General features: G+C 45.2%; 1 protein-coding gene across 1 annotated transcript in view; it reads left to right on the forward strand.

Annotated features, from left to right (window-relative positions):
* The first annotated feature begins 8,258 nt into the window (after nucleotides 1-8,258).
* The window catches only part of LOC121046929, a 32,892-nt gene continuing 29,057 nt past the window's right edge, over nucleotides 8,259-12,093 (forward strand). The window contains exon 1 of the mRNA XM_040501676.2: nucleotides 8,259-8,285. Coding sequence (XP_040357610.2) covers nucleotides 8,259-8,285 — 27 coding nt within the window. The remainder of the gene's footprint in view (nucleotides 8,286-12,093) is intronic.

A 12,093-nucleotide genomic window follows, 5' to 3' on the forward strand; every position in this document is an offset into this window, starting at 1 on the left:
GAGCGCGACTCATGGATTGGGCAGGAGAACTGTGTGAGCACCGTACATCGGCTCGTAACAATCAATGCCTCGGCGGACACTTGGGTAGTGGCTCGTGTCCAACCACTGTGGTGATGAGACCAGTCGAACTCTAACAATGGCTGGAGCTCCAGCACGCGTTTTCTTCCTTTAAAACTCCAGCGCGGGGGTATGATTAACGTTGGCGGCATAAGATAGGCACCAGGCCACGTGGCCGCTTCTGGCTCCGAGCCTAGGGGATGAACGATGCTCATATTTCTCTAATTTTTTCGGCGACTACCATTGCCTAGAAAAAAGAGCAAAGCCAAGTTCAATCAGTTATTAACGTTAGGGACTGATCCTGAGTAGTATTTAGTAATGTATAGAAATATGTTATAGCTCATTTAAACAAAATACAGAGGGGTCGAAACTTGGGCAATAACTTGAGAACGACGCTCGTGTGAGACTTACAGCGACTGCCAACGTTCGGCTGTTCCTCTCACGTCACTAAAATATCTTCTTCTTTTAGGTATTCCTTCCGTACACACGTGTAGTTCTATGTAACGTCATATTAATAGGTCGCATTTAGTCATTTCAAAACTTCTATTCTCAGGGACATCTTTCGGATATACTTCAGCAACAACGAAAAAATGTTTCAATGCCTCAATAATGTAAAATTGGTCTTGCAACATTTTTTTTTTTTGTACTTTCAATAAATAGTGTTAAGAAATAACCCGTGACGTTGATAGGTTGCGGAAACATCCATTAGTTTTCCCCTAATAACAGATGCAGAAAAAATAAAGGACAGAGACAGCTGTCGATATCTCCTCAACTCGCAATTTGAACAAGCGGCCACGTGATCTGACCCTAATTATATACCGCCAGTGTTCATCACAGTCATGCCCTAGGCTGCAAGGGTTTGCAAAGCAAAAGCTTGGGCTGAGCTTCAGATATTGTTAGTGTTGGGCTATTGATTATCATATCTAATTGACATGAGCCGTTACCTGAATGTTTGGCCATGCTGATTGTCATGAACCCGAGCACTCGACTAGGGGTTATGAAAATCGCTTACGTCACGGTGTCACGTGACTCTCGGTGCGAAATCGTGATGTCATGTTACGTCAAGCTGTAACAAGGTTAATACATCTAGTGACTTCCTCAAATTAAATCGATTTAACGCAGTGAGTTACGTGACGTCACGAGGCCACGTGACATTACTTGACAACATGTATTGACACCATGACGTCACGTGACAACTTGATACATGGTTAATCATAGTGCCAACAAAGGTGCCATGAAAACCCACAATTTATCCTACGTTGCAATTATGTATATGACGATTCGATCAACAGATAGAAATACAGCCGCCAATTGTTTATTCCCATATGTTCATTTTGTGATACTGGCAAAGAAGAAAAAAATATTACTTTGAACCGCTTTGAACCGGTTAGCGTTATATTTTTTTTCGGTTCGGTTCCGGTTCAGTTCCAAGATGGCGGCGAAGATTTCGGTTCAGTTCCGGTTCGGCTAAAAATAACGGTTCTGTTCCGGTTTTCGGTTCGGTTCCGGTTCGACACCCTGATTTGAAGACACACACTTAAATCGTTTTGATATGGCCTCCAGGATCCCGAATATCGAGACTATTTTGCAATTTGGTGCATGGGGGCTGAAGAAAACCATTTTCAAAGTACCGCCGACGCCCCTCTTTCCCGGAGCGTGACGTCATAAAAGGAGTTTTCGGAATTGACGCACTCGCGCATCTTCAGCGCCTATCAAAGCTATGCACGCGCACTCTTGCTATTTTCAGAAAGGTCAGAAAAAGACGTCCCGACTGGGCGCTGCCCACACGAGCGACACACGCTTGGCGGCCTAAAGATCGTCTCATGACGTAACGACTGGTCGGAGGTCTTTCGCATTTTCTTGCGTTTGATTACATCTTCGGGAAAAAAAACTGAAAAAAAAGAACGTGATATTCAGATTTACGGTATAAAACTACGCTAACATCAACCTCTATCTCATTTTTTTGAAAACAAAGTGTTTAAGCTTTCCTTGAGACAAAGATTATCGACAGGATTTGTCGCTGGAGCATAGCCTGCCAATAGAGAGTTTTAGTAGATCGTTTTTTCGTCCCGATAACGACACCCAACCACGATACGATGCATGCCCAAGGCCGCCGGAAGGGAGAGGGGGTATTGCTATCGGGGCGAAATAACGATCTGCTAAAACTCTCTAATATGAAGTGTAAGCCACACGAAGACCATATAGTTTCTTTAATAATGCATTCGAGTGAATAGATACCGAGTCACCGCCAAGTTAAGAAACGCAGAGCGTGGCTAGCATCTCATTATCGCTCAGCTGCCCGAAGGGCCAATGAGGAATCGTAAACATATTAAGCCCCTCCCCCTGCGTTTCTTAAGGGGAGGTAGGCAGGTAGGTAGGAACGTTTATTTCACTTTCTTGCATTAAGAAATGCTGCGGTGAAAGGGTTTAGGGTACAGGAGCGGGGTACAGGGAACTTCCATTCTTCTCTGTTGGCCCGGTTGGCGCGACGGCGTCAGAGGATAGATGTACAGTAGGTTCAGGCCTCGTGTTTTGCTGCTCAGTGGTGGATAGCTGAATGCCTTGAAGCCGCGTGCCGACAGGCGGTGCTGCTGGGTCTTGGATGTACGCGAGCAGCGATCGCCAGAGTTCGATAGCGTTCACTTTGGGGAAGGAGGGGTCCGGGCAGGCCCAGGCATGCAGCGAGGTAGGCCTGAAACTCTGCTGGATGGTAGCCAAGGTGCGGGTTCGGGGCTCCGAGTACAGCAGGCAGTCCCAGAGCAGGTGCTCCAGATCAGCGTTTTTATGGCACAATGCGCATGCACCAGGAAGGTTGGTGGTAGCAGCACAACTGCCCTTTTCGCGGTGGCTGCTGCTGTGCTGACGGAACCGCTGTAGCAGGTAAGGGGTGAGGATGGTCCTGGTCTGAATTTGGCGGAGCGTGACAAGCTGCCGGCGAGAGAAGAGTTGAGAAGGAGGGAAGGGTGTAAGGAGGGGATTGGCGGTAGCCAAGAGGTAGGCTCTGTGGTAGTGCCGTGCTTTGAATATCTCTTCCGCTGGGTCGGGTGGTAGTGCACGGGACTTATACTTGTTCGTGAGGAAGGCAGACTGTATCTTTGGATCTTGCTCTGGCCTGCACGAATACACTCTAAAAAAAAAGGTGTAGCTTTTACACCCCATGTCACATATTTGACACCCCAAAACTTCAGTTCGACATACAGCGCACTGAGGTTGAACCGAAGGTACCAACTTTCACGAGCGGCTTGATAGCCGAGTTGTACAACTTATTAAAATAGCTAATGCACGTATGACTCAATGCAAAAAAAGTTATCGGGGTTTTCTTGGCCCTGCTGCGAAGACCTCAGTGATTTTCTTTTGAAGTCTTTGATAAGTACTTTAGCTGTTGAATATGTTATATCCAACCGTCATCAAGCCTCTCGTAAAAGTTGCTGCCGTCATTTCGATGTTATTGCGCTGTACGTCGAACTGAAGTTTTGGGGTGTCAAATTTGTGACAAGGGGTGTAAAAGCTACACATTTTTTTTTTTTTTTTTTTTTAGAGTGTAGTAAGAGCGCGCGTGCGAGGCGGTGAGCTTTCTTAAGGGGAGGTGCGGGTCGATAAACGGCAATATCTTGCAAAAAGTGTGTGGGTTTTACGGTGCTTTGTTATCTTTGAATATTATTTTAAATAAAAAATATATAATAACGTCCGCTTACGATCGCGAACCTAGTCGCATTTGAAGAACTCCCGGCGACTCAAAACGGCATAAATTCGAGCCATTTTCTTGTGCTTGGCACTTCAATTCGTGACGTCGCCCGCCATCATATTTATGTTGGGACACACAGTCCCAGCCGTCTCCTCTCCATCGCAGACTGCTGCAGTTTGCACACAATCACTCTCTTTTTTTTTTTAAATATTGTCCTACCACAACCAAATTTGGCACGCATATGGTTGAGAATTTGTAGAATGCAACTATTAAGGTTTTGCTAAAGGTTTATTTATATATATATATATATATATATATATCTATATATATATATATATATATATATATATATATATATATATATATATATTTGTGAAACATTTAAGAAACTTTTGTTAGCCCTTTGAAAAGTGGCGTTTTTTATTTTCATTTATTTTAAAAGAAAATGGGTCGCGCATACCTTATTTCTGTTGCTAATTGGACTCACTGGCTTAAAATTAGCGACGTAGATTAATTTACTAGGCTCTTTCAAGTGTGTTGACATGTCCCACGTGTGCGCAAGAACATGGTTCTTTTCTGCATGCCCACGACATCCAGAACATAAAGATAATCTATATAAAAACTAACAGATAAATAAAAACAGATAAGGCACTAAAACAATGAGAATTTTCTTTAGTTATTGTAAATATCATTAATAATATATATTTTTTTTTACCCTGGCAAATGCTTTTTTAAGCTACCAGTTGCTGTAGTCCAGAAATTCACTGCGCACGAACAAGAGCAAGTTGTACGCCTGCGTTTTCAACTTACCCGAGAGGCGGCTCTGCGCGAAGTCACCTTGGTCAGTTATATGTATTCTCCCATCTCTTACTGGCCTTGCGGTGGTAAGCAGCGTGTCCGAAACCCAACGCCCTAACTAAGAGCGTTTTGTTAAACCTGACGAAGCTTATTTTCTGTGCTTTTCCTCTCATAAAATTAATTTCCAGTCATCGTAGTTCCTTGTTGAAACCGTTACGGATATGTCTGCAAAGGAAAACTAGCACTGACCTTAAAAAATTTGGGCTCAATAACTAAAAAAAAAAAAAAAGCAGTCATTTTTTTTTTTCAATCTTTACCAAAATAATACAACTTTCGTAAGAGAGAGAGAGAATAAACTTTATTCAAATCGGCCCAGGAGTTTTGCTTTAGGGCGAGAAAAAGAAAAAAGCGCGTGTGACGAAGTTAGCGTGGCCTGTTTTTCCCGAACGCCTCGACGTCGATCTGGTCGATGGATGTACACGAACGTCGACCGTGTTCCAACATGCACACGCAGATAAAGAGCAAAGATTGAAACCTGCGGTGCATGGCTGTAGTTGATAAATAAATAAAAATAAAGCCACACTGAACGCTATGTTGTAACAACCTTGCAGCTTAACAAGACTTGTTGTTGGGCTGGTTGCTGCATGATGCTGAGGAAAATTGTAAGCAGAGACAGACGCGAAGGCCGAACAAGCGCTGGTCTGTGTCCCCTTCTTTGTACTCGTCTCTGTTTTACGCATACAAGTAAATTTCCTGGGAACCTAGCTGAATGCCGTGCTTAGCCGGCATACAGTCGATGGGAAGGGGTCTCTAAACCCCGGACGCGGGCCGAATCCGACCTCGGAGGTCTTCAGACCGGCCCGTGGCTGGCCGCGGTCCTTACCGCCGCCCGCGGCCCGGTTCCGGCAAGCCCGCTGCTACCGCCGCACAAATAAACGCGCGTAGGAAACCGCTCCGCCACGCGCACGTAGGTTCTCTCGCCATAGAACACAGGGGACATTGTGATGACCAACATCGCCAGTCTTGTACGCGTGCCACACGGGCAACTCGAATGCCATTTACAACGAATGACATTTGAACGATCGGCCAATCAGCGCGCGACACTCCGAGCGTGGAGCGTTCCACGCGCGACAGATCGTGAGTTGATTCGTTGATCATACGAATGTCATTCGTTGTAAATGGCATTCGAGCTGCCCGTGTGGCACGGGTATTTCATATCTACGTGTCTAACTGCGAATATGAATTTCATCCCGTTCCCATGTAGGACTATATTGTGTCTAGTGTCCTATGCCGTACCTATTGCGTGTTGTCAGTATACGTTCTTTTATTATCATCAGTCTGCTGCCTTGTGTAAACATACCAAAGTTCACATGCGCCTGAATTTAAGCCGTACAAGTTTTTTCGGTCATAAATAAAGTTTATTTCTCACTTGTTTTTTTTTTTTTTCTCCTCTTTGTTTACTTATTCTTTATCGGCCCTCGATGTGCGATATGTCCCTAATCCGGCCCCTTAGCCAAGAAGTTAGGAGACTTTAGGTTTAGACAATGGCTAGAACGAAGCTATAACAGCAGGAAGCGTCAGAGCAGCGCAGCGGCAAGCCATCGCATGCCTAAAAAGCACGCGACAAAACTTAAGGTCTGAAAGTATTAATGTGTGTATAACTTTAGTCTCTATATACATGAAGAGTTCAAGCATTGCTGCACCTGTCAGATTATGATCAATCCGAAAATTAACCGGTTTATAGTTGAAAAGTAACATAGTAGGTTAGTGATTGTAAAAAAAAGCATTCTGTGGTGATGCATCATCATCAATATTTCGGAGCTTCTAATATAGCACCGTATTAATTGGTTGTTTGAAACTTGACAAATATAAGTCATGGCTGACAACACACACATTTTGATTTTAAAGTTGCAATCTTCAGCAACATTCGGATTCTTTTGATTGTGGTGAAAGTTACCTGTACTGCTGATACCATCACTGCTTGTACATATTTTTTTAATTACTGGTAGGGGACCTTCTTCTGTACCTCGCCCCTTCCCCCCCCCCCCCCCCCCCGTCCCCTACGGAAATGGGGAAAAGGCCGAGTATAGAGGTTTTTTCCCATAAAACCCCATATGGGTTTATAGGGAAAAGAGTCCTATACCTGAGCAGTGCCCGTCTTGTCTATCCTGGAGCCCATGTCGGATTTTGCATCACGTGACCGTAATCGCTGTGGCGGAGATTCGCAGGGAATTAATTCACGCACGATACGGCAGACGATTATATGGCCGAATCCTCTCACAGGTTCCTAGATAGCAATTTGGCATAGGAGCGAGCAAGGCATGTTGTAAATCGCGCCACGTTGCTTTTGTTTTAGCCATGGCCTCAACGATCGTACACCAGCCGAACACGGCATTGCACAATTTGTTGCGAGAACATATGGCTTTCTTGAAACTCTGCAAAAAACAGCACAGTTTTTTTGGTTTTTTTTTAATTTTTGGATTTAATTTGCGAATGCGTGTTAGACCGCGGTAAACGAAGCATGTCAGTTGACAAATTCGACATCGAGCAATTCGGGAACGAAAGCAACACAAACTTCGTCATAAGCGCAATTTTTACGAAGGTCGTTGGGGCCTGAAGGAGATTGAAAAGATCAGAACTAGCTCACTGGGTCCCAAAACATTACAAAAAACCAAAGCAAGTTTTTTTTTTTTTTTTCTTATATCGGTTAAAGCGACTCTTGAAGATGAAAAAAATAATGAATTGGTCTATGAAAACGCACATTAAATAACTGCGTCGGTTTCAACAAAATCTCGTTTTTTGGGAGCGTATTTTTTTAGCGAGGCTGCTTAGCACCACAAGAGCAGAAAAAAAAAATGAAAAGTATCAGAAGCTGTCTAATTTGACTCGTAGCCGCCGCTCCGCTGAGCTAAAACCATTGGCATGAAGCTTGTAATTTGTTTTGGGTCGCACATTTCTTGAGTAAACCCGGATTAGTTGTCAATCCAAAGTAAATTTTTTGAATACGACAATCTCTATGTGACCTGCACGCAGACTTGTACTCGTTCAGAATTGTACGAAAACCGAGCCAACCGTTTGCTTTTACACCCCATGACCATGCTGGCTGGTACGGGACATGCGCAGAAAGTGAAGTCATGTGGCATACGGCCAACGGTTAGTACGTTGGAAAACACGCCATGCCGCATCGTTCCAGCCAATATTTAAGCGATTGGGAACCAACCAATCACGGCATTGTACCGATTATTACGAAAGTCTTTGTTTAAAAGTTCACGAAAGCTGCAGTTTTTTTGTTTTTTTTTTAATCTTTTCTATCTTTCTGCGCACGTTCGAACACGGTCGACATGCGTATACACACTCATCAATCAACTCGACATGGAACCATTTGGGAGAGAAAACAACGCTAACTTCGTAACGCTTTTTGCAAAAGATCTTCGGGTCCGTTGAAGATTGAAGAGATGAGCACACGACGACTTTCAATTGGCTCGCTGGGTCGAAACTTTCACAATTCGCTGTAACGGCTTCGACGACACATTGAAGACTCAAAAATAAGCCGTCGGTCAACTAAAAATAAAGCAAAATAATTGCGTAGGATGCAATAAAACGCGCGGTGTCGGTGCTGTCGGCCTTAAAGCGGTCTGGTCAGGTCTTTCTTTCAGGCAGGCTATTTAGCACTGTATAAGATCAGAAAGGAATGGGAGGGTACCAGAAACTGACCAATATGACTCTGCGCATAGCGGCTGCTCGGGTGAGTTGAAAACACTGCAGCACTCAACTTACCCTCGATTATATGTCCAGTAAATTTCTCGACTACATCGATTCGCTCGAATGTATTGGTGAGTAAACTAAAGCAAACTGGATGTGACCATGGTCGTTGAAAGGACAGAAGTTCAGGAGAAGCTCCTTCCATCCCTTTCCACTTTAATAAAAGAACGCTGGAGAAGAGGTGACTTCCTCTCCAGCGTCCGCTCTGCTAAAGTGGAAAGAAGTGGGGGAACTTCCCCTGAACCGTTAAGCCGGCGACCCATTGCTCAGGCATTATACAAACGAGTCTGCAATTACGAGTCCGTGGTTCGAATGGAGCGTGCAAAGTTTTCTCCTTCAACTCGTTGCCATGCGGTATTCGAAGCACGGATATCGCGCTGACTCGCATTCGAAACTGTATGCAGACTGTCTTTTATATGACGTATAATTCCCGGGTCCCACTCGAGCGACAAACAGATACAACAGGTATACCGACACGCCTGAAACCCGCGTGCATCATACACTCGAAGCAGAGCCTTTTGTACTCTGACTCGAAGGTATCTTTGGCAGGCGTGCATCCACTCCTGCTCACTTGCACGAGCACCGAGGCTCCAAGTACACTGCACTCCAAGGCAACAAAAGGTATTATCGCGTGCATGCTGCACGTGTTTGTGTTGTTTGCGGCTTGTCTTTGTCTTTTGTTTCTGTTTGTCGCTCTAGTGGGACTTGGGCATAAGCAGTGTGACCCCGGCCTTGACCTGTCACCACCTACGTGGGACGGGCGTGCTACTCACTGGGAACACGTTTCAACGCACTCGGTCTAAAGCAGTCCTGAGCGTGTGAAGCAGCCTTTAGACGCATCGTATTTTGGGGTCATTAACTCATTTTCAGGAAGGGATGCGAGGAGGGCCACCAGGAACTCCTTGGCGTGCAACGTTCAAAACTCGTCCGTGAAAGAAAGGGTTCTTTGGGAGTCGCGTGTTTCTCCTTTTAGCTAAACGGGCGGTCGGAGAGCTTTACGGTGAAATGAAGTCATTTGTTCCCAGAAGGAAGGTGTCCAACGGGACTAGCTAAACCGGCGGTGGCCGAGTGACCACTCGGCCACCAATCCCCCTTCTACTGACATCGATCTCAATTTGTTTCCAAGCATTTTCCAGGATTCTACGACCTCTGAGAGAGTGCGGAAGAGAGCTGTGCGATGCCTAAGGCAACTGCGCTGGGCGTCATTGTATTCAGCATATCTTCTACTTTATTCGGGGGTTCGCTACTTTTTGCTGCACATCTGAGCCAATTTTCTGTTGTTTTCGTCACAAACTTTCAATACAATTACCCAGTTTGACGAATACAATTCCCAACAGTCCACCAAAGTGTTCAAGCGCACGTCGGATGGCAAAGTAAACCGTTTTTCTCCCACCTCCTTGAGCTTACTTCCCTCGAAGTGGCTGTCCCTAAAGTACTTCATCACGTGCACAATTTGTTCTCTTAGTTTTTAGTTAAAATTCTTTTGACTGCAAGTTCAAAATGAGCGCGGTGCAGCCGTACGTGAGGACACCTGTGGAAGACTCTCCCGGTAAATGTCTCCTAATTTTGGCCATGTCGGTTGCGTTGTCCGTCAAATAGCTTCTCACGTTACATTTCCTCTCGTTTACACAATTCGTTATTGCATTTACTGCGAGCTCACCGAGGTTATCTGAAGTATCCGAGTGCCCAGAAGTATCAACGTTGTCAGAAAGAAACGTCTGCCCAGTTTCATCATGCGACAGTGACGCAAATTACTGATTTATTGTGGATGTTACACACACCGTCCGTGCTCATGGGTGAGGCGTTCGATTTCTTTTTTTGGGCGTATGCTTCCCCTAGCAAGGCGTTTCCTACCAAGTGCCGAGAGGGAGGCTTGTACCCGTGACCCAGCATGTTCGTGAGTGCAACAAACTCCGGGGTAGCTCAAAGGCTCGGAAGGATATGTTCGTGGCGCCCACAAATCTGGCTACTTGCTTGTCTAAACTACGTCTGAAGCTGGCAGACGTCTGGACAATGAACGAATCCAAGACCTTCTGTGGCGCATTCTTGGCCTCCCTGCTGCCTTTATGGTGTCCAGCCGCAACTACGTCCTTTACGAAGCAGTTCCTTCGGCTCTAAGAGTCGATTTTATAATAATAACATAAGAACTCGCCTGCTGTTGTCAGGTCGACTTGAAGTGCCATCAATGAAGTATCCGCCTGAGAACCATTATCTACGTCCTGTACAATGGATTGTGTTGCGCAATTCATCGTACAGCTTGTTGCTCGCCTGGTCGCGAGCGGCAGGATACCCTTCCAAGTGTTTCTCAAACTGGTCAACTAAACCCTGCATTTCCTTGCCACAACTTCTAGAAGTCGCTCTTTCACCACTTGTTCTTCTTTTTGGACAGAAAATGTCTACACAAGATAGCCCATTTACGTCCGGACATTCTGCGTTATTAAATTTACAGAGTTCGGTTCCCGACGCGTCGATCACGATATTGTTACAAAGCAGCACTGAACTAGTGAAAGACGACTCCAATGAGTCTGTCCCTCTTTATTTATTCTGCTTTTATTTTCCAAAGCGTTCAGCCAAGTTGGCTTCATGCACACGTAGATACTGACCCTTTGCTTGTAAGGACGGCCTCAAGCACATCGAAAGGGTAAAAGAAAAAAAAGTTTTTAGAATTAGGCAAGAAGAGAGTGTTAATAATGTTACAGAAGTAAATTCAAAGAAACAGAAAGGACGAAGACGTCCTGTCTTCCTTCTTTTCGTAGAGTTTTTGGTATTGTATTTCTCTGTCGGTGCCGCGCAGAACAGTGAATTTAAAGCTGGAACGCAGTAGTAGCCCCACGGCAATGCTTATTCCCGTGTTGTTTCTGTTTAAAACCGGTAAACTTTTGTATTTCAGGAAACAAGTAAATTATATTGACCCTGCTTTTCGAAATATCTTCCGCACAATATCCGAATTTCTAATTGTCCTCCGAACAATAAATTCCATTTAAAGCGGAGCCCAACTGCTCAGATTGCTTCCGCTAAACACTCGGTGTTTTCGTTGGCAACAGCGGAAGCTCTGAAGTTACGTCATCCAAAGAAAGCCACGACAGCTCTTGACCACGATCTCAGTAGAACAACCTCGTTCTTATTCTTTTATTCGCGGTCACTGCTTCAAACGGAAAATGTAAGGTTAAAAAACCTTAAAAAAATAAAAGGCGTTTACAAACCTCTGTAACGCGAAATTAGAGCGCACCCAAGCAGCACAGATTTGGCCAAACATTGGCCGATGACTGGCAATGGTCATTTGGCCAGTGGCCAGACAGTGGCCAACCATTGGCCTATGATTGGCCTTTCTTTGGACATTGGCCAATGGTCTATGGCCATCAGCCGTCGGCCAAGCATTAGCCGATGAATGTGCACACTTTGGCCATTCTCCAAAAGACAGTCGCCAGCCATTGGTCAATGCTAGGCGAAATTCCGTGCTGCTTGGCAGCTCTTGCTGAAGAGGAGGAGAGGAGGGTACGGAGGGGAAGGTAGGCCCCTCCTCCTCCTCCCCCGTCTTCCGCTTCCTCCTCTCCCCTCCTCCCACCTTTCCTTCTCCCTTCTCCTCCACCTCTCCTCCTCATTTTACTCCTTCTCCTTTCCTCCTCCCCGTACCTTCCCCTTCTCCTCCTCCGCACGTGACGCCAATTTTCCCGCTAAATCAAGCGGAGAAACTGAATTTGTTCATAGGTGACGTAACACCAAGTCCATGTGACGTCATTTTTCCCACTAACTTTAGCGGGGAATTGAATTGTTAGGAAGTTTTCGTACAT

This window comes from Ixodes scapularis, unplaced genomic scaffold, assembly GCF_016920785.2.
Source record: "Ixodes scapularis isolate PalLabHiFi unplaced genomic scaffold, ASM1692078v2 PGA_scaffold8__174_contigs__length_109621045, whole genome shotgun sequence".
In the NCBI taxonomy this organism is placed as follows: Eukaryota; Metazoa; Arthropoda; class Arachnida; order Ixodida; family Ixodidae; genus Ixodes; species Ixodes scapularis.